The sequence below is a fragment of the Haliotis rubra genome, unplaced genomic scaffold, assembly GCF_003918875.1.
Source record: "Haliotis rubra isolate DU_JTF1 unplaced genomic scaffold, ASM391887v1 Scf875, whole genome shotgun sequence".
In the NCBI taxonomy this organism is placed as follows: Eukaryota; Metazoa; Mollusca; class Gastropoda; order Lepetellida; family Haliotidae; genus Haliotis; species Haliotis rubra.
In genome coordinates, this window is record NW_025767607.1 from 257,315 (window position 1) to 279,893 (window position 22,579).

The 22,579-nt window shown below is 42.1% G+C and overlaps 1 protein-coding gene across 2 annotated transcripts; it reads left to right on the forward strand.

The window, feature by feature from the left end:
• The first annotated feature begins 5,392 nt into the window (after positions 1-5,392).
• Positions 5,393-16,663, forward strand: LOC124263266 (vitelline envelope sperm lysin receptor-like). Of its 2 annotated transcripts, none has more exons than XM_046697858.1 (10): positions 5,393-5,527; positions 5,694-5,744; positions 8,403-8,445; positions 9,231-9,415; positions 10,163-10,317; positions 11,416-11,564; positions 12,643-12,730; positions 14,492-14,645; positions 15,229-15,280; positions 16,483-16,663. In XM_046697858.1, the coding sequence occupies exons 1-10, from the start codon at positions 5,417-5,419 to the stop codon at positions 16,632-16,634; spliced, it is 1,140 nt and encodes a 379-aa protein (XP_046553814.1). In that variant the 5' UTR covers positions 5,393-5,416; the 3' UTR covers positions 16,635-16,663. The 2 variants fall into 2 exon arrangements, with proteins under 2 accessions (XP_046553814.1, XP_046553816.1); XM_046697860.1 differs by having other exon boundaries at positions 16,486-16,663.
• The last annotated feature ends 5,916 nt before the right edge of the window (positions 16,664-22,579 follow it).

The following is a 22,579-nucleotide window of genomic DNA, read 5'->3' on the forward strand; positions in this document are numbered from 1 at the left end:
GCCAAGGTAATACATATGTGATGTATTTTGTTTTCAATTTTAAACAGCGAGACACTGAGACTGTCAAGGGGCTGTGATTTCTTTCCATGATTGGCCAACAAGCCTCAAAGTGGTTCATGAACAGCTTGTTCAGCTTGACCTGAGCTACTCTACATATGCATGACCCGGGAGGACAAATGGCACAAACGGCAGGTCGAGTTAACTTCCTTAAGTAGGGGAGCAGAAAATGTTATTGTCGCTGCTGCTGCTGCTCGCTGCCTAAAAGCCCGATTCAGAAACATTAAACTATCTGTAGCTTCTTTTTTTAAAGAAAGTTAGGACACTGCTGACGATTTCTCGACACTGAGATGTCAAGCGGCGACCTTGTCTTGGCTGTTCGGACATGTTGACAATCAACTTACAAAGGTGCACCCCTTCACAATAATAGACTCAACCAGTTGTGACACGGTCACGCAATACATTAGTATTCACTTGATCAGGTCAAGCTGAACAAACTGTAACTGTACACAATTCATAGTACTTTGGACATTAGTTTAAACCTTTAAGTTGTAGTTTCAGAAATCTATGAATTATACGAGTTATTTGTTTTACATATGTCAAAAACGGTCTTGGTATCCTTTATTTTTGCATGGTGTTTTGTATTATTAAGTAGGTCCTTATGTACAAAGACATATATATTCTTCATAAGAACTATCTCAGAAGTCATACCTCTACATACAGAAATATGAATCCGTCCTTCATACTTAATGAAATTTCAATCGGTTGAACAGGGTGATTTAGAATGAAATTAAATTTTCTTTTTGCGCTATATGAGGTGAGGTGAGGTGAAATTGGGTTTAACGTCGTACTTGAGAATATTTCGCTCATATGACGACGTGCATGCGTGTGTATGTGTATGTGTGGCTGCTTGTACTAGCCCAGGCTTAAGCTGGTTTTATAGTGCTAGCTCACTGAGATACCATGCCACAGTGAAGCATGAATACCCCACTCAGACACATTATACTGACTCCGAGCCGACCAGTCCTTGTTGTACCCATTAATGCCGAGCGCCAGGCAGGGACCAACAAGTACCATATTTTAACGTCTTTTGGTATGACGCGATCGGGTATCGCACCCGCGACCTTCCGCTCTCCGGGCGGACGCTGTCACCACTACACCACGGAGGCGGTCGCGCTAAATGAGATATAAGAGAGGGCATTTTTGGTAGAGGGCGCTAATGGAGAGAGCTTGTTAAGCCGGGTTGTTCAAACCTCCGGGGGCGGTCGGGTAGCCTGGTGGTTACAGCGTTCACTCGTCACGCCGAAGGCCCGGGTTCGATTCCCCACATTAGTACAATGAGTGAAGCCCATTTCTGGTGTCCCCCGCCGTGATATTGCTAGAATATGTCTAAAAGCGGCGTAGAACCCAACACGCTCACTCAATCTCCCTTGTGCTGTCGCCGGAACAGCTCATTCTGGATTTTCTTTTCTTTCAATATCAGTATGCATTTTGCATGTGCATTATAATCATTCCCATTTTCCGTTGTCTGGTTTGGCAGTCTTGTTTCAAGACAGAATAGTGTCACAGTGACAAATGCGGTTCTGGACCCCGTTCCTCAAAGCGATCGTAGCGCTACGACAGTCGTAACTCCCATACTTTAACATAGACTTACGACAGTCGTAGCGCTACGATCACTTTGAGGAACGGGGCCCAGGACCGCAAGTACATGTGTATGCGTGAATAATGGTCCATGCATCTTACAGTAAGAATCCGTGAAGATCCAGGTTAGAATTGATCTTCAGTAACCCATGCTTGTCGTAAGAGGCGACTAACGGGATCGGATGGTCAGGCTCGCTGACTTGGTTGACACATGTCAGCGTATCCCAGTTGCGTAGATCGATTTTCATGCTGTTGATCACTGGATTGTCTGGTCCAGACTCGATTATTTACAGACCGCCGCCGTAAATGCCTCGGCGAGACTGCCACAAGGGAAGCCACAATGTCTGTTTGTTTCATATCTGGAAGTTTGTAAGAGAATATTACTACGAATATGTGTGTTATATTATTATGTGTATAAGATAGATAACTGCTCCATTGCTTGTAAAACATATAACTGTTTTATTATCATATATTTGGCCTAGGATGGAATCCCTGGTTGTAAAGTGAAAATCACACAACTGCTGATGTGAGATGTAATGTGAGATGACCTAGACACGATAGTGAGTGAGTGAGTTTAGTGTTTGAACAACCCGGCTTAACAAACCCTCTCCATTAGCGCCCTCTACCAAAAATGACCTCCCTTATATCTCATTTAGCGCGAAAAGAAATTAATTTCATTCTAAATCACCCTGTTCAACCGAATGAAATTTCATTAAGTATGAAGGACGGATTCATATTTCTGTGTGTAGATGTATGACTTCTGAGATAGTTCTTATGAAGCATATATGTCTTTGTAAACAAAGACCTACTTAATGATACAAAACCCCAAGCGATAATATAGGATACCAAAGCCGTTTTTGACATAACAATTATGTAAAATATATAATTCGTATAATTCAGAGATTTCTGAAACTATTACTTATAGGTATAAACTAGGTGAGACGACCTAGACACGATAGTGAGTGAGTGAGTTTAGTGTTACGCCGCTTTTAGCAATATTCCAGCAATATCACGGCGGGGACATCATAAATGTGCTTCATACATTCTACCCATGTGGGGAATCGAACACGGGCCTTCGGAGTGACAAACGAACGCTTTAACCACTAGGCTACACTAGGCTGTTATATAACATTACATATCAATTGTTTTTTTTATTCTATACTACCCATCAAAAGTTTAGACTCACTAATGTAAATGTAGCCACTTACTTGTCCACTGTTCTAAACTAGCTTTTTGCAAAATATTCCATACTGTTTAAAGGTACTGTTTAGTTATGAACTGGTGTATTGTAAAACATATTCGTAACATTGAAAAGATTATTGTCATGAGTTCAGTAAATGATTAAAATCTGTGAAAATTGGCGAATTCTTAACAAAACTTTACACCAAAACGAATCTGTTCACATGCACGACATTTGCTCATGCCTTTCGCAATTTGAAGCATCATCCTTGTGCAATTCATATGCATAAGGTTTTCAGTTGGTTCCCCCAAGTTGGTGGAGAAATTCATCTTCGATGTAACCACATACATATACATAACATATAGTGAGTGCTTTAAGTGAGTCTAAACTTTTGATGGGTAGTATATTTTATAGATATATAAATGTTATATTATACCTTTTGTTTAAATATACTCATGCCAATAATGGTTGTCACCCCTTCAATTTTTTTAATTGGAGAGGGGGTGTGGGGTGTGAGGTGTGTGTGGGGTTGGGGTGGGGACAGGGGGTGACAACCATTAATGGCATGAGTTTATATATGAATGTTATATTATACAATTTGTTAAATTAATAAATGTGATGGTTGTTGTTTAACAGCGCACTAAGCTATATGGCGGTATAAATGTCATGTTACACAATTTTTGAAATATATAAATGTCGTATTATACTATTAGTTAAACATATAAATGTTATGTTACACTATTGGTTTGATATATAAATTGGATTTCTAGTATAAACAACCTTGACCAGCTATCAAGTGCTTGGTTTCATTCAAGAGAGACAACTCCCCTTAATCCTTTTTCATTAGTTTGTGAAGAGTTATCCCCCTTTGTTAACTTGCTAGCAGACGACATTTTCAGTGATCCTCAGTATGGATGATTTAGAGAAGAGGAAATTGATTTTAGAGTATTATAACAAGGACATTAGATCAGCTAAAGTGATTTCAAGTAGAACAGGCATCCCTTTTTCCACTGTTTATCGTGTTTTGAAAAATATTGCAAATGGATATAGCATAGAGCACCTGGGAGGCTCAGGTAGGCCCAGAAAAATGACTGAACAAAAGGAGCGAAGATTGAACTGGTGCTTACAGCATAAAAATTTTAACTGGGACAATGTGATTTTCTCAGATGAAAGTTCTGTGTGGCTGTTTCCTAGTACACTGAAATTCTGGACCAAACAAACTGAAAAACCTTTGTATCAGCACCCAAAGTACAGTCCGAAATTTAACGTGTGGGGGGGGAGATATATGTGTTAGGGGCAACGCCCCTCTGTGTATTTGAAGGGAATATGAACAGTGAGCGGTACACAGATATTCTCGAGGGACATTTACTTCCATCTGCTCACGTGTTCTATGGAAATGTTTGGATTTTCCAGCAGGACAACGACCCAAAACATCGTTCAAAGCATTCACAGGCCTGGTTTCGGACCCAAAATATGACATTATTAGATTGTCCAAGCTATAGCCCTGACCTAAATCCAATAGAAAATGTTTGGGGACTTATGAAGGAAAGTGTCAATAAGAAAAATCTGACAATTATTGCTGAAATGAAAGAAGAGGTGGTCCGATATTGGGACAGCATGGACCACGACTTTCTAACTTCTTTGATCAGTAGTATGCCCCGCCGCATTGAAGCCTGCATTGCTGCCCATGGTGACTTGACAAAATACTAACTGTTCACCTGTCTTTGAATCTGGAGTTATGTTCTGCTAATATTCACATTTGATACGTGAGTAATGAGTAAAAAAAAATAAAAATTTACAATCTTTAAATTCTCAATAATTTCTGGTTGTACTGTACATAATTTGTTAAATATATAAATGTTATACTATTGGTTAAATATATAAATGTTATGTTATAAATGTTATATTATACTACTTGCTAAAAATATAAATGATTATGTTACACAATTTGTTAAAAATATCAATGCTATATTATACTATTTGTTAATATGTAAATGTATTGTACTATTTGTTAAATATATAAATGTTATATTATATATGTTATATTATACTATTTGTTAAATATAAATGTTATATTATATATGTTATATTATACTATTTGTTAAATATATTACTGTGTAATTGTAATGTGTGTTAGATATATAGCATCTACATTGTAAAACATATAACGGTTATATTATGTTTACAAATATATAACTATTATATAACTGTTACGTTATATTGTTTATAACACATACAACTGTTATCCATTTATGAATTATAGAACATAAGTTAAACTATTTATTATCTATCATTATTATACTACTGCTATACTATACTATATAACGGTTATAGTATAATGTTTGTAAAAACAATATAACTGTTATTATATTTTATATGAAATATATAGCTGGTATATTTGTGAAATATGGAACATATATCAAAAGTATACACAAATATATAACGGCTATATTTTTTATAAATACATAACTGTTAAAGTATAATGTACATATTGGGCTGTAGGCCTGAGTACTGAAATACAGATTAATAAACTTTGAACTATATAAAATGGGGTTCCAGTGATCAAACTCGACAAAGTTGGCGGATGTATCAGAGTGAATGGCAATAGCTCTGCCATCGCGCACATCCGGGCATTTGGCACGAGATTTACATGAGCGACGGGCCAAGCGACAGACGATGCAAGCGCTGTCGAGAAGGGGCATGGTCGAGGTAGGTGGAAGGCTGTCGCTATTTCTGTTGATTATCGTCGTGAACAGAAAATTGAAATATGTTCCATTAAGTGAATAAATGAGCACAATGATTCTTACAGAGTATTTCAAATGATATGGACGGATATAGAGATTGTACACTATAGCTATCTGTATTCCTTTTTCAGTATTCAAACATGGCGTCGAAACGTGTAGCCTTCATCCTAGCTTTGGTCGTTGTGAGTACCAAGACACATTTTGTCACATTAAGAGAAGATTTTAAATACCTCACAAATCCAGTCGCACTGTTTCTGTCAATTTAATAGGACGAGTATGGGAAAATAATGGACTTGATGATTTAATCAAGCTTTAGTCTTCACCTTTAATCATCCTATCAACTTTTCTACTGTTATTAATACTTAATCCTTCCTAATTGTTGGCTTATTGAAGATCCGGTTTAGAATTGATCTTCAGTAACCAGTGCTTGTCGTTAAAGGCCACTAACGGGATCGGGTGGTCAGGCTTGCTGACTTGGTTGACACATGTCATAGGTTCCCAATTGCGTAGATCGATGCTCATTCAGTTGATTACTGGATTGTCCGGTCCAGACTCGTTTATTTACCGACCGCCGACATATAACTGGAATATTGCTGAGTGCGGCGTAAAACTAAACTCGCTCACACTCATCACTTGGCACGTTTGGCCTGAAAACGGTTAAAGAATTTACACCGAAACAGTTATCAATAAAGTATGCTTCATTAGTGACTCACCAACTTCTGGAATGCTGATCAAACATTATGAGAAAGGTAGGGTGAATCGTCGGGTATTTTAGGTACCACTGACAGTTGGAAAACTCTGAATTTATAGTTTTTCCAAAATCATAATTCATAAATATGCTGAACAGCAAAAGTAACGCAGGTTTCGAAAAATGAAATTTCGCAAAAGTAAGCGTTCATGTTTATGGACCGTTCATGGTAAAATAACGTAATGATCCCAGATGAGATGTCATGCATTCGCACAAACACACCCACAGTGCAGCAAAACCATAATTTTAGCACGTACATCGACGGTTCTGGATGGAAAACATGCATTTCACTCTGAGGTATCGTTTATAAAGTTTTGTGTCAAAAATCAGTTCAGTGTTGACGCTAGGAGGTATACACGCCACACAAACGATGCCTAGACTAACGAATGAGCAGAGGGGAATGGCCTATGGAAGGCTATGCAACCGCTGTAGCTAGACAATTGGGCTGTCATCTTACCACCATTACACGGGTTGCTGCTGATTGTCCCGTACCGAACGGCCACGAGCGACAACTATGCGCATGATAGGTTCATCCGGGTAACTCATCAAAGGGACCGCCTAGTTGGTGTATTGGTTAGAGCGTCCGCCCGGAGAGCGGAACGTCACGGGTTCAATCCCAGGCCGCGTCGTACCAAAAGTTCAATCCCAGGCCGCGTCGTACCAAAAGACTATTGCTAAAAGCGGCGTAAAACTAAACTCGGTCAGTCAGTCAGTCACTGCGGCATGGCATCTCAGTCGGCTAGTACAAGCAGCCGCACATACACATACACACGCATGCACGTCGTCATATGAGCGAAATATTCTCAAGCACGACGTTAAAATCCAATTTTACCTCACCCCACTCATCTAAGGACCGAACTCAAGCAGTAACAGCAGCTTTAGTTCATGAAGTCAAGGGGAACAGTGTCCAGCGATACGATTTGGCGTCTTCGAGCTGCTGCGACGGATATGGCTCCCATTGAACTTCTGGGACAACATTGGACGTAGGATTGCTGCAGGTAGACAGCAACTCACACTTGCACAGTTGGAACAGAGATTGGTGTTTGGGTGGAACCACTTGCCTCAGGCATTCTTTCAGACTCTAGTGAACTCAATGAGGCAACATTGCACGGCCTGTGCAAGTTCAAGGTGGCTATACGAGCTACCAAAGAGACTGTCACTTTTCGCACTCAGGGTATCTCCATTTGACGGACTGTGATCAATTTGAACCTATTGCAATTCAGTGTTAACAGCAACACTTTTAGCTGTTAAATCGACAGTGTTTTCTATAGTAAATTATTAGACATAATTTTAGTTGTCTTCTATTCAAAAACTTGACAAAAAGACAGACTTGCGTTTCTTTTGCTGTTCAGTATATAACAACACATAGGCATTCCGGGGTAAAACAGGTCCTGAGTGACCTATGCTTGTCGTAAGAGATGACCAAATGACTGGCCATCTCACACGTTGGCGTTGATGGATGCTTACAATATCAATCTCTGAATTGCCTGACTCCGATTCGATCACGAACTGGTCGCCGTCACAGAGAAGGAATAGTGCTGAGTGCGAACTAGCTTAATACAGACAAGACATATACATAAGGTACGCACATGTTTGCTGTTGGATATAAACCCGTGAAGATCCGGGTTAGAACTGATCTTCAGTAACCCATGCTTGTAGAAGGCGACTAACGGGATTGGATTTCAGGCTCGCTGACTTTGTTGACACACGTCATTGTATCCTAATTGCGTAGATCGATGCTCATGATGTTGATCACTGCATTGTCTGGTCCTGACTCGATTATTTACAAACCGCTTCCACATACCTCGGATATTGCCGAGTGCGGCGTTAAACGGCAAAGACATGTTGGGATATAATAGCGTCTTAACCAATGCATGATCAAAAGCAAGAATGCTCTTCGTGTTGGCATTCGGGACTCTGACAACTGAGATTCCTAAAAACCATCACAACACTTGTCGATGCAAATAACACAGCCTTGATATTGCAACACACGTGATGCATTGTTTCGAATTTTAATTTGTCCGAATGAAAACATTCTTTTCAAACGTTGCTTTACATCAACGGTTGAACTTTTCCAAATTGATCGTTCCAGGCCATCGTTCGTGGAGATCCTCCTGCCGGGTACATCATAGACGGTATGTGGCTTAGAACCTGCAATATTTGAAACTAGGAATACTACAATATCTAAATCTTAAAAACATCCCTGAAAATCTCTGAAACTTGAGCATTTTGAAACACTTGAAACTAAACGGGCGGTTAAAACGTTCGCTCGTCACGCCGACGACCCGGGTTTGATTCCCCACATGGGTACAATGTGTGAAGCCCATTTCTGGTGTCCCCTGCCGTGATATTGCTGGAATATTGCTAAAAGTGGCGTAAAACCAATCTCGCTCACTCACTCACTTGAAACTAAACAATACTTTAATATTTGAAGCTCAAGAATACTGCGCTGAAATTTCTAGATACTGCAATGTTTCAAACAAACAAATCCTGCAAATTTTAAAATACTACTTGCATTTATCGAAAATAACCAGAATTGGGTATAAAGCACGACCTGGTCGGCTCGCGGTCAGCATACTTGATTTGGGTCTAGGCGTTAAACGATGGTACAATGTGTCTAAAGGGCGGTGGGGTAACCTAGCGGTTAAAGCGTTCGCTCGTCACGTCGAAGACCCGGGCTCGATTCCCCATGTGGGTACAACGTGTGAAGCCCATTTCTGGTTTCCCCCGCCGTGACGGGATATTGCTACAAGCGGCGAAAAACTAAACTTGCACACTCTAAGTGGGTTATCAGTGACACCAGCATAAGCCATGCACGTCACAATGAAAAGGAAATAATCTTGAAGACGCTGAATCTCGTTTCTTCTCGCTTATATCCGGAAATTACCGAGACTCAAGTTCATTTCGTGTTGATGTGCAGTGCTTCCTAACTGCGGTGCTGACGCTGTTGCGGACGGCTACGTGGAGGTCGTCACCGACCTGAACGCCAATGCGAAGGCTGTTTGTGCTGGAGGTACAGTCCACAAGTTTTCCGCCGTGGACAAGGTCAAGTTCCGTCTCGACGTCTCCTATCCTGGTCGCGGCAGCTCCCCTTGTGTGTTCGAGGTGAGTTTATTGGAGAATGTTGTCTATTGTATTTACCGTTGTATTCATCGATGCAGTAACACCAATTAGCATATGGATGCCAGCCCCCTTTGGGTACTTCGTATACAGAGCATCAAGATTAATTTCCTTATGCCTTTGTACAGTACCAATGATGTTTATCTAGTCCGCTGAAGTCGGCATGTTGACAATTATGTATTTTTTATTCTTGCAAAGAAATATTTGAAATACTTTACATAGTTTATTCCAGAATTTATCTATTTTCAATCTCCTTGTCAAACCCTACATTACACCATAGCCGTGAATATCCGGATTAGAACTGGTCTTCAGCAACCCCTGCGTATCGTAAGAAGCGACTAACGGGATGGGGTGGTCAGACTCGCTGGCTTGGTTGACACGTCATGGTATCCCAACTGCGTTGATCGATGCTCATGATGTTGATCATTGAATTGTCTGGTCCAGACTGGAATATTTACAGACCGCCGCCATATAGCTGGAATATTGCCGAATGGGCGTGAAACAGCTAAACCAAACTAGCACCGAAGTGGTAGAAGTCTGACAACAGTATCGCTTCGTGCTATTTTATCCATTCAGGCTCATGGTGTCAATCACTGGATTGTCTGGTTCCGACACGATTATTTCACACCGCCGTCCTGAAGCTAGAATTTTGCCATGTTAAACAACAAACAGCCAAAAGTCTAAGAATATTGCCAGAAGCATCGTAAAATCATCACTCCTCGATTCTTGCAGAAGCGGAAGGGCGTGGATGTCTACGTCATCACGGTCACTGTGGCCTACGGACAGAAGGGCGGTATGGTGCAGAAGAAGTCCGAGCAGTACACGGTCACCTGTACATTCAGTGCCGCAGGGGGCGTTGCCTCGGTAAAGCACACGATTCACGATGGGTAGGTACAATGAATATTCAGTGGCGTGTCATTACCCCGTGTCGAAACAACCAAACAAAACGTATACTTAATTGGTCTTCACAACTGACGTGATCAGGCTCGGTTCCTTGGCAGATACATGTCATTTTATCTTAATTACGTTGATGAAGGCTCATTAAGTAATTGAATATCTAGTCCAAACTCGGTTGGAATATTGCTGCGTTAGGCAACAAAATAAGCTGTTCTTAGATATACGTGTGTGATCGGTCAAATATGGATTAATCCGCGATTTCAAACTGGGCTGTCAAAGACGATTAAAACTGCTTCAATGTAACTCGTGTGTGTTATGAAGGTTGAAGTAACGACCCAAGCTGGATACAGTTAATATTTCGATACTAGTTGATACCAGCTAATATTATTAATCATAAACATAATTTTAAGTATCCTTTACTTAGGTATTAAAACTATTTTAGACTGTTTCACTAATACGCTTTCATACTGTGGCATTGCCACAACTTGCTGACTCGAAACATTATAATAATCTTTGGGGGCGTTATTTGACAATTGGTAGCGGCGGGGTTGCCTAGTGGTTAAAGTGTTTGCTCGTCACGCCGAAGACCCGGGTTCGATTCCCCAGATGGGTACAATGTGTGAAGCTCATTTCTGATGTCTGATGCTGAAATATGGCTAAAACGGCGTAAAACTAAACTCCCTCGCACTCTTTGACAAATGACTTGGGCTTGCATGTATTTGTTACGGTACTTTGTCGTTCTTATTTCCTGACCCAACCTTTGTCTCGTCGCTATATGGCTGAAATAAAGCTGATGTCATCAGATTTGCTCACTCATGATTCGCCTGTTTGAAACGTTATGCATGCAAAATTAAGCATAGGTTTTCTGCAGTTTTTCATTGGATTATTTCCAGACAATCTGGATATATCCGGAAAATTGCTTGGTTTGACATATACTGACCAGCAAAAGCAACGCATTTAAAAAAAACCAAAATGTATTCCATCAAATCCAAACTCATGATGATAAAATGTAATTTTCAGGAATTCTGAGTTGCGTTTTTATTGCTGTTCAGTATATAATCCACATTGCTGTATGTCCCGTGTTGCAGACTCACAGCTCCATTGGAAGTGCAGCACAACACAGGAAGCGAGTCCAAATCCACAGTCACGCTGAACGTCGTGGACGTTCTTGGCAATGATTTGACAGGGTCTGACCTTCACCTTGTGAAAACTGTCCAGCTCAAAGCCGTGAGTAAAGGTAAGAATGACAGTTGGACTAGTCCTTCTACTCATTTCTTCTGTTGGGAGAAAAAAGCCATCTTGTATAAAGCGACCACAGTGCAGCGGTGATATTAACCCCCATACGTGGACGTAACACTAAGTTCGCTTTGTGCATGCGGACCCAGGTCCAAATAGTCCTCAACACAGAAGTACCTTATGTTCAACCCCGTTGGGATTTGTTCGACTTGGTTTCTAGCAGCCTTTGCTGAGTTTAATAGGAAACTGGATAGATCAGGTCCAAATTTCTCGAAACAAACTTAAGTCTGAGTTTTAAATTGAGTAAGAGTTTTTACTCAAATCTGAGAAAAAGCATTTCCTAGAATGAACTGAAATCGATATTAAACTCAAACATAGTAGACAGTTTGAGTTTGGTGAATAGATTACTTAAATTGTTTGGGCTTTATTATTTTAAAAATGCAGCTGAGTTAAAAATTTAGTCGTTTCAAACTGTCAAACTCAGTTTGAAATTTGAGTAAAATCTTATTTTGTTTCAAGAAATCGGGGCCAGGTGGTCTGACTTTTCATTTTACCCTAACCAGGTTAGAACTGATCTTCAGTAACCCATGCTTGTCGTAAGAGGCGACTAACGGGATCGGGTGGTCAGGCTCGTTGACTTGGTTGGCACATGTCATCGTATCCCAGTTGCGTAGATCGATGTTCATGCTGTAGATCACTGGATTGTCTGGTCCAGACTCGATTATTTACAGACCGTCGCCATATAGCGGGAATATTGCTGAGTGCAGCGTAAAATAGCCAACCAACCAAACATTTTATCCCGACGGCGTGAATCGTTGCAACGGAAACGTACTTGCCGCCAGCATTCGATCGTTTGTGGATCGGAAAAGACAAATGTATATTGCTGAAGGGTCCAAGCTAGGTTAAACTTCATTACGAACAGTCGTGGCATTATTTGCCTTTTGGTATTTTTCGTGAGGGTTGGCATTTGTGTATGGGGATTATTTTTGCGTGTTTTACCCAAATGCACAAATACGCAGTTTATCGTGATTTCGCTACTAATCTGCATGCGTGACAACTTGTATTGGTTGTGTCTTCAGGCGAACAGGGAGAGAAAGGAGTGAAGCCCGTGTCGTGTGATGCTATTGGAGTAAATACAAAGAAACGATATCCAGTGCTGAGGGCTGGGTACGTTTTTCAAAGTTCATTTGTGTATTCTAAGAGCGGTTGTATAACCGAGTGGTTAAAGCGTCCGCTCGTCACGCCGGAAACATGGGTTCGATTCCCAACATAGATACATACGTGGAGCCCATTTATGGAGGCGTAAAATCATATTCACTCGATATGTTCAGATTTATTCTGATTAAAATTCTGTGTAAAAGTGTTTGCCTTGAATAACACTCAACAACATAGCTGCTTCATATTGGGAACACAAGGAATGATAAGCGTGAATACTTGCGTGAAGAGGTCTCAGAAATAAAAACTTTGATTTGATTATTTACAAATTCAAACGCACGTCACTATTACAACGCATAATGTATACAGATTCGTGACGTTAACCATTTTTACAATACAGAGGGTGTGTGGGGTAGCTTAGTGGTCAAAGCGTTCGCTCATCGTGCCGAATTTCCTGGTTCGATTCCACTCACGCGTACAACGTGTGAAGCCCATGTCTGGTGACCCACCACGCCTCTACCTTCAAATCCTCCCCAGTGATATTGCCAAAAGCTTAGTAAAACTGTACTCTAGCACTTATAATGCAATGTTTGTCACTGTGTTAACTGATGAATTCCCTGATTTGAATTCAAGAACACACTGATGTTTTTGTCGCCCGCCGCCACGCGGTACGGGGGACTATGTAGTCAGCAGCGCCCGTACGTACGTCCCGATTCTTGTAAACGCGATATCTCATGAACTGTCTTCAAATTTGGTGACAGCCTACGCTGGGGGGGATTACGCAGACACCAGTTGATTTGGATGACCTTGACCTTATTTTCAAGGTCACCACGACAATTTGACCACTTTTTACTGTCAGTAATCTCATGAAACGGTGCACCCAATTTTAGCCTCCGAGCTGAAGAATATATTGACATTTCTTACAAATTTGATGTCAGGAATTAATATCCCGGGAAGAAAATTTGGACCCAAACTTGTATAAACGCGATATCTCATGAAACATAGCATCCAATGTCTTCAATGATGTCGAAAACCTTCATTGGGTGATTATGCAGACCCCAGTCATTTCAGGAATCGTGTATGTGACCCAAAAATAAAAAGTAGTAAATGTGTTATAAAGATTTCATTCTACTTTAGCGACGGGGGAAATTGCCCTATTAGTGGCAAACACTTGTTTTAATTGTAACATTCTAAGTCCCACCTTAGTATTGAAGGCTTCTGAGCGTGGGTAATGATTTGACTCAAAATCTTTATCAAGTGAAGCGTGTCACGCTGACAACTTTGACCAAATCATTTTGACCTCTACTGGAACATCTAATGTGCAGCTTAAACGATATTCGGCTTTTCCATATTACCAGAGGCCGGTCACATGGCCGCTAATCTGAAGTTAACAAGTGTACGAAAGACACATTTCCACGAACGTATTCTCTAAAGATGTAAACACAGAAAACTTCCACAGTTCTGGGGAAAACCTTGAGATTTCCCCAAAAGGAAATACAGAAGCGTTGTTTCTGATTGATCATTTAGACCCTTGAACCTCGAATCGTTTTGGCATAAATTAGAACAAGTGAGTCGTATCCCATGTCCTTTCAAGAATATCGTCGCTTTGACTGTGAAGGTCCATACTCCAATAAACTCGCATAAAGTGAATGTCAGTTTTTAACTAACTCTGGCATTGTCATCAGTGGTATCAAATCATCTATGGGCATAAAAGTTGTTCTGGATATATGTGTGTGTAAGCTGTTTTAACCACATGCCACGTACTGTTCACAGCTGCGGTGACGGAATCATTTTCAAACGGAACCAAGGATTCACGACAACTGGCCTGACGTCCGTCAGCCCCTACTTTCCTGCCTTCAATGTCGCCTCCGACCCAGTCGTTAGCTTCCAGTGCAACTTCACCTTCTGTGACGCGGTCTGTGATGGGGTGCGTGTTTCTGTCCCTCTGACAGCTGATCTTTCTTACCTTTATATCTCTCTTCCCTCTCCCTTGGGCGGTTGGGTAGCCTAGTGGTTAAAGTGTTCGCTCGACACGCCGAAAGCCCGGGTTCGATTCCCCACATGGAAGACCAGGTTCGATTCCCCACGCCGAAGACCCGGGTTCGATTCCCCACGCCGAAGACCCGGGTTCGATTCCACGCCGACCCGGAATATCCCCACGCCGAAGTGCCGGGTTCTTCACGCCGAAGAATCGATTCCCCACATGGGTACAATGCTTGAAGCTCTTTCTGATGTCCCCCATCAGTGCTTGGTCTTCGAGAGAATATCCCCCTAGCTGCCGTGGTTGTTCGAGAGACCAGACCCTTAGTAATCAGTGCTTGTTCTCTGAGAATAGATCCACAGTAATGCGTGTATGATCAAGGATAGGCCGTCATTCCCCACTTCTTGTTTAATGTAGACCCCTGTGCTTCTTGAAGAGACGCCCAGTAACCCATGCAAGTTGACCCATGCAGAATAGTCAATTGCTGCTATTAAAGAATACATTTTTATATCTACTTTTCCCATTTCAGAGCACGTGTAAAAATGACAAAAATCGAAGATCTGCAGAGGTTGACAATAGCCGTAAGTATGAAAGTAATATAAGTTGCGAGTAATGCTTATTTCCCCAGCCGCAACGCTGAACGGGGGACTTTTGTACCCAATGACTTCAAGTTTGGTGACAGCCTACATTCGGGGGGATTACGCAGACACCAGTCCCAATTGGGTGACCTTGAAATTATTTTCAAGGTCACCACGACACTTTGACCACTTTATGTAAACCAGATATCTCATGAAACGTTGCACCCAATTTTAGCCTCCGAGCTGAATAATATATTGACATTTCTTACAAATTTGATGTCAGGAATTAACATCCCGGGTAGAAAATTTGGAGCCGTCCCAGCCTTAACACACACCGCATAAGTGTGTGGATATGTGCATCTGCATTTATACATTCAAATCTACTATATTCCTGAAATATCTTCAGAGTTAGTAGATTCTGACAAGTGACAACTACATCACATAAAAGGTAATCTTCTATGTGGCCAAACGACAAAAACTAGTAAATATGTTATATCTTGTTCTTCTTTAGTGGCGGGGGACATAGCCATGTTAGCGGCAAACACTTGTTTTTGTTATGTTCACGAACTGGACAGCTTGGTATCCCATATTGTTAACGTGAGACACCGAGGCACGTTTTAAGGCTGTTAGACTGTTGAAGGTCGGTGGGCTAGCAACATATCCGGCTTAGTACAATCGAACGTCTGTGCAATTCGCCATTAACTTATTTCACCTCACCTCACCTCACCTCACCTCACCTCACCTCACCTCACCTCACCTCACCTCTTCATTCGAGCCCATTTCTAGTGATCCCTCCTTGATATTGCTGGAATATTGCTAAAAGTGGCGTAAAACTAAACTCACTCACTCCTCCACTCACTCACTCACTCACTCTTCACTCGAATAGCTGCAGAATTGATGTACCAGCACAGGTCTGTCGTATCACTTAAAATTAAAATGTGTCGAATGGTGAAAGCATCACAAACCCTATAATTGCAGTAAGAGGCGACTAACGGGATTGGGTGGTCAGGCTCGCTGACTTGGCTGACACATGTCATCGGTTCCCAATTGCGCAGATCGATGCTCATGCTGTTAATTACTGGATTGTCTGGTCCAGACTCGATTATTTACAGACCGCCGCCATATAGCTGGAATATTGCTGAGTGCGGCGTAAAACTCGCTCGCTCACTATAATTGCAAGCTGATCTGAGGGTGTTCTTTCACAGGAGACTCGTCACTGCTGCACACAATCCATACTGGTGATTTCCTGTTCCGAGTCTCGAGGACGCGGAGGTCTGCTGATCAGCACAAGCAAGGGAAGACCCTTCTGAGGAGAAGCAGACTTCCGGCCAAATATAACAAGCATTTTACATTGTAGTGTGGTTGACAAGTAAACTTGCAATATCATTGTGTGTGTTGTTTTGATTGTGAAAAACATTTGGAGCCATGGTTAGTTATTATCCATGTCACAAGTGACCTGGTTGGTGGTTCGGTAGCTGTCACGCGTGACCCAGTTGATGGTTTGGTAGCTGTCACGCGTGACCCAGTTGATGGTTTGGTAGCTGTCACACGTGACCCAGTTGATGGTTTGGTAGCTGTCACACGTGACCCAGTTGATGGTTTGGTAGCTGTCACACGTGACCCAGTTGATGGTTTGGTACCTGTCACACGTGACCCAGTTGATGGTTTGGTAGCTGTCACGCGTGACCCAGTTGATGGTTTGGTAGCTGTCACGCGTGACCCAGTTGATGGTTTGGTACCTGTCACACGTGACACAGTTGATGGTTTGGTAGCTGTCACACGTGACCCAGTTGATGGTTCGGTAGCTGTCACACGTGACCCAGTTGATGGTTCGGTAGCTGTCACACGTGACCCAGTTGATGGTTTGGTAGCTGTCACACGTGACCCAGTTGATGGTTTGGTACCTGTCACACGTGACCCAGTTGATGGTTCGGTAGCTGTCACACGTAACTCAGTTGATGGTTTGGCGCTATCACACGTGACCCAGTTGATGGTTTGGTAGCTGTCACACGTGACAGTTGATGGTTCGGTAGCTCTCACACGTGACCCAGTTGACGGTTTGGTAGCCGTCACACTTGACCCAGCCTAGCGGTTAAAGCGTTCGCTCGTCACGCAGAAAACCCGGGTTCGATTCCCCACATGGGCACAATAATTGAAGCCCATTTCTGGTGTACCCGCCGTGGTATTGTTGGAATACTTGTATTGTTAAAAGCGGCGCAAGACCATATTCACTCACTCATAGCTGGTGTACCCCGCCGGGATATTGCTGAAAAGATTCAGGTCCCCGTGTGGTACAATATGCAAATAGCTATCCCTAAATGCGATATGAGTCTTATTGCTTAAAAGCAACAATCCTGTCATAGCAATTTAGCGTCACTTCCGTGGAGATGCACTAGTCGAACAGGATTCACTAATAAATGAATCAAGCTGGAATCCAGCAGTAAAAATCTGTTTTTGATGTCTGTTACTTTCTTTGTATACTCGTGGAAACGAATAAGGGAACACATTAAAGTACAACTTTACTTTATTCTCTTCCAGGTTTCTTCACAAGAAGGGGCGGTGGGGTAGTCCAGTGGTTAAAGCGTCGGCTCGTCACGCCGAAGACCCGGGTTCGAATCCCCACATGGGTACAATGAGTGAAGCCCATTCCTAGTGTCCACCGCCGTGATATTGCTGGAATATTGCTAAAAGCGGCGTAAAGCCAAACTCAGTCAGTCTTCACAAGGAATGTATTGTACTGTTAGTGAAATTCTGGAAATAAGTAAAGGAACACTTACACTTTCATGTCTTCCCTTATTCGTTTCTGTGAGTATATTTGGACCATACTATCCAGTGATCAACAGCATGAGCATCGACTTATGCAAATGGGATACCATGGCATTTGTCAACTAAGTCAGCGAGCCTGACCACCTGATCCCGTTAGTCGCCTCTTACGACAAGCATGGGTTGCTCAAGATCAATTCTAACCCGGAGCTTCACGGGTCACAACATCGTTTAACAAAAATAATATGCGACATACAACACCTTAACTTAAAATATCACCAAAAGGAACACTAAATGTCTATCATGCTTGAAGACATTTTTTCGTTTCTTTTACATATTTAATGATAGGCATAGGTTTAGAATTATTTCTGCTTCCACGAGCGATGTTCCAGGCTTGTGATTATAGGTTGGACTGTAAGAGAGTTAAGGAGCCTGATCAGTTCAGTTAACTCACTGACTGTCATCGTACTACTGTACCACTATGACCTTGCTGGTGTTCATGACATCAACCATTGGCTTCTGGGTCCAGATTCCATCATTTACCGAAATATGGTCATCAGGAACAGCGCCAATATCAGTATAGGAGAAGCAGGTTGTAGCCCGAACCTGCTCCACGTGCGCAACTAATGGAGAGTTTGAGGACATTCTCCTACTTAAAACAAAGTACCGTCCAATATGAGCTCTGAGCAAAATCTGGGGCGGTGGAGTAGTCTAGTTGTTAAAGCGTTGGCTCGTAGCGCCGAAGACCCGAGTTCGAATCCCCACATAGGTACAACGTGTGAAGCCCATTTCTGGTGTCCCCCGCCGTGATGTTGCTGGAATATTGCTAAAAGCGGCGTAAAGCCAAACTCAGTCAGTCAGTCTGAGCAAAATCTTACCGGTCGCAATCGTGCACTAATATTGGAGGTTATTATAGTGAACGTAGTGACATGAGCAATAGATATAGATCTATGGCGATTGATACCTGTCAATATGTGCATAAACTAAAATGCCGACATTTGATATGTTTTTTAAAAACAATACTGTCTTTGATTTCGTCTGTATAACAGTTGTACTTGTACTGACATCTTAGCGATTTCGCCCTAGCATCACTATGTCACTACTGTTCCCGGTAGCTGTTACAACCCGCTGAAACGGCACGTGCACTAATATCGGAGGGCTTTCGGTATAAACGCCTGTATCTTGTCAGACAATTTCTTGCTCGTGTTTCAAAGTTCAGCGCAGGATGTCCGGATATGAAGACGAACTGTTTTTAACGCAAAAATACACTTTCTAGTAAGCCTGAACTTGCTGACGAGGTTGTAGTAAATTCAGAATTTGAAGCTCTTCTGTTTTCTGACGACGCTGGTGAAAGTGCGGTCCCAAATTTTGATATTGGACAATGCCATTTGTTTTCAAGTAGCTATTCAGATGATGAACTTCATGACAGCCACATCCTCTCAGACGACAATTCCGATAAAGAGTTATTTTTAGCCAGTCAATTACTGGAGGAAAAGTGGGGAATTGGGGCACTAGAATCAAAACCTACATCTAATTGTTTGCCAAATGCTGTTTCTAAACTTCAATCTGAAAAGAAAGAAAAAATTCGTTTTGGCACCCCCCTTTCAGCAGCTGAGATTGTACAACTCTATGACTCCAGTCACTCGGTAAACACTCAGAATAAAAGTAAATGGGCAGTAAATATTTTCAGGAACTGGGTTATAGAAAGACAAAAACGAAACCTAGATGTCCCACTCCAACATCAAGATATTGTATCTCTTGCGTCAAACGAAATGGCTCTTAACAAGACTTTGATATTGTTCATAACGGAAGTCAAAAATCAAAAAGGGGAACAGTATCGGGGAAATACTTTATATGAAATAATCACAGCTCTCCAATATAACCTCAGAAAGAAGGGTATTGATATAAACTTTTTTGATTCACCATATTTGAAAGATATGGGATTGAGCGTCGGCAGGCCAGTATCATCACGGAGGCACAGGAGGATGAGTTGTGGAGAAGAGGACTATTGGGGGAAGACACCCCTCAGCAGTTGCTGGACACTCTACTGTATCTCATAGGGTTGAACTTCGCACTCCGGGCTGGAGACGAGCACAGGTTTTTGCGCTGTGGGGCGAACTCACAACATACATTAATATTCCCCAAAGATTCAGGACCCAACCAACTCAGATACACAGTCGATGTGTCCAAAACAAACAGAGGAGGGCTTACACGCAGACAAGTCGGCAGGAAAGTAGTCAAGATATCCAGAAATGACGAAAACCCGAAACGATGCCTTGTAAGGCTATACCAAGAGTATTTGTCACTAAGGTAATTATGCATTTCTTTCTTCACATCTTTTAAAGGGTATGCAAATTCATATGATCATTTTGTTCGGGGGTGCAGTTGCAACTTTTGAACTTGTTAAACGAAACTTTAAGATTGTCTCCGAGTATTTCATAGGTATTGATACGCTTTAATCATATTCTGTTAAAAAACCGCTTAAAATCTCAAATATATATAATGACCACCAATTTATGATTTGTTGTATTTTCAGACCACCAAATGGTAAGTGCAGTGCCTTCTACCTGAGACCACTACGCTACCCTGTCGACAACGTGTGTTACGCTGACGCCCCTGTTGGTATTCACCCGTTACGATCTACCATAAGTGTTTAGAATTGACCTTCAGTAACCCATGCTTGTCGTAAGAGGCGATTAACGGGATCGGGTGGTCAGGCTCGCTGACTTGGCTGACACATGTCATCGGTTCCCAATTGCGCAGATCGATGCTCATGTTGTTGATCACTGGATTGTCTGGTCCAGACTCGATTATTTACAGACCGTCGACATATAGCTGGGATATTACTGAGTGCGGCGTAAAACTTGCTCGCTCGCTCACTCACTCACTCACTCACCTGGGTCCTGTCAATCTGTCCTCTCTTTGTTTCAACTAGGCCTTGTCAATCCTTCCTATCTTTGTCTCACTTGGATCCTGTCAATCTGTCATATCCCAGTTTTGCCTGGGTTCTGGCAATACGTCCTATCTTTGTTTCACCTGGATCCTGTAAATCTGTCTTCTCTTTGTTTCACCTCGGTCCTGTCAATCTGTACTATCTTTGTTTCATCTGGATCCAATCAATCTGTCTTCTCTTTGTTTCACCTGGGTCCTGCCAATCTGTCTTATCTTTGTTTCACCTGCATCCAGTCAATCTGTCCTATCTTTGTTTCACCTGGGTCCTGTCAATCTGTCTTCTCTTTGTTTCACCTGGGTCCTGTCAATCTGTCCTATCTTTGTTTCACCTGGGTCCTGTCAATCTGTCCTATCTTTGTGTCACCTTGGTCCTGTCAATCCGTCCTATCTTTGTTTCACCTGGGTCCTGTCAATCCTTCCTATCTTTGTTTCACCTGGGTCCTGTCAATCTGTCATATCCCTGTTTCACCTGGGTCCTGTAAATCTGTCCTATCTTTGTTTCACCTTGCTCCTGATAATCTGTACTATCTTTCTTTTACCTCGGTCCGGTCAATCCTTCCTATCTTTGTTTCACCTGGGTCCTGTCAATCCTTCCTATCTTTGTTTCACCTGGGTCCTGTCAATCTGTCATATCCCTGTTTCACCTGGGTCCTGTCAATCTGTCCTATCTTTGTTTCACCTGGGTCCTGTCAATCTGTCCTATCTTTGTTTCACCTGGGTCCTGTCAATCTGTCCTATCTTTGTTTCACCTGGGTCCTGTCAATCTGTCCTATCTTTGTTTCACCTGGGTCCTGTCAATCCTTCCTATCTTTGTTTCACCTGGGTCCTGTCAATCTGTCCTATCTTTGTTTCACCTTGCTCCTGATAATCTGTACTATCTTTGTTTCACCTGGGTCCTGTCAATCTGTCTTCTCTTTGTTTCACCTGGGTCCTGTCAATCCTTCCTATCTTTGTTTCACCTGGGTCCTGTCAATCTGTCCTCTCTTTGTTTCATCTGGATCCAATCAATCCAGTCAATCTGTCTTCTCTTTGTTTCACCTGGGTCCTGTCAATCTGTCTTCTCTTTGTTTCAGCTTGGTCCTGTCAATCCTTCCTATCTTTGTTTCACCTGGGTCCTGTCAATCTGTCTTCTCTTTGTTTCACCTGGGTCCTGTCAATCTGTCTTCTCTTTGTTTCACCTGGGTCCTGTCAATCTGTCCTGTCTTTGTTTCACCTGGGTCCTGATAATCTGTCTTCTCTTTGTTTCACCTGGGTCCTGTCAATCTTTCTATCTTTGTTTCACCTGGGTCCTGTCAATCTGTCTTCTCTTTGTTTCACCTGGGTCCTGTCAATCCTTCCTATCTTTGTTTCACCTGGGTCCTATCAATCTGTCACATCCCTGTTTCACCTGGGTCCTGTCAATCTGTCCTGTCATTGTTTCACCTGGATCCTGATAATCTGTACTATCTTTGTTTCACCTGGCTCCTGATAATCTGTCTTCTCTTTGTTTCACCTGGGTCCTGTCAATCTGTCCTATCTTTGTTTCACCTGGGTCCTGTCAATCCTTCCTATCTTTGTTTCACCTGGGTCCTGTCAATCTGTCTTCTC

Excerpts from the sequence above, each read along its gene's own strand:
- LOC124263266 (XM_046697858.1), top strand. The coding sequence starts at position 5,417 with ATGGCAATAGCTCTGCCATCGCGCACATCCGGGCATTTGGCACGAGAT. Across the intron at positions 9,416-10,162 it reads GCTCCCCTTGTGTGTTCGAG|AAGCGGAAGGGCGTGGATGT; the intron begins GTGAGTTTATTG and ends CGATTCTTGCAG. Across the intron at positions 14,646-15,228 it reads GTGACGCGGTCTGTGATGGG|AGCACGTGTAAAAATGACAA; the intron begins GTGCGTGTTTCT and ends TTCCCATTTCAG.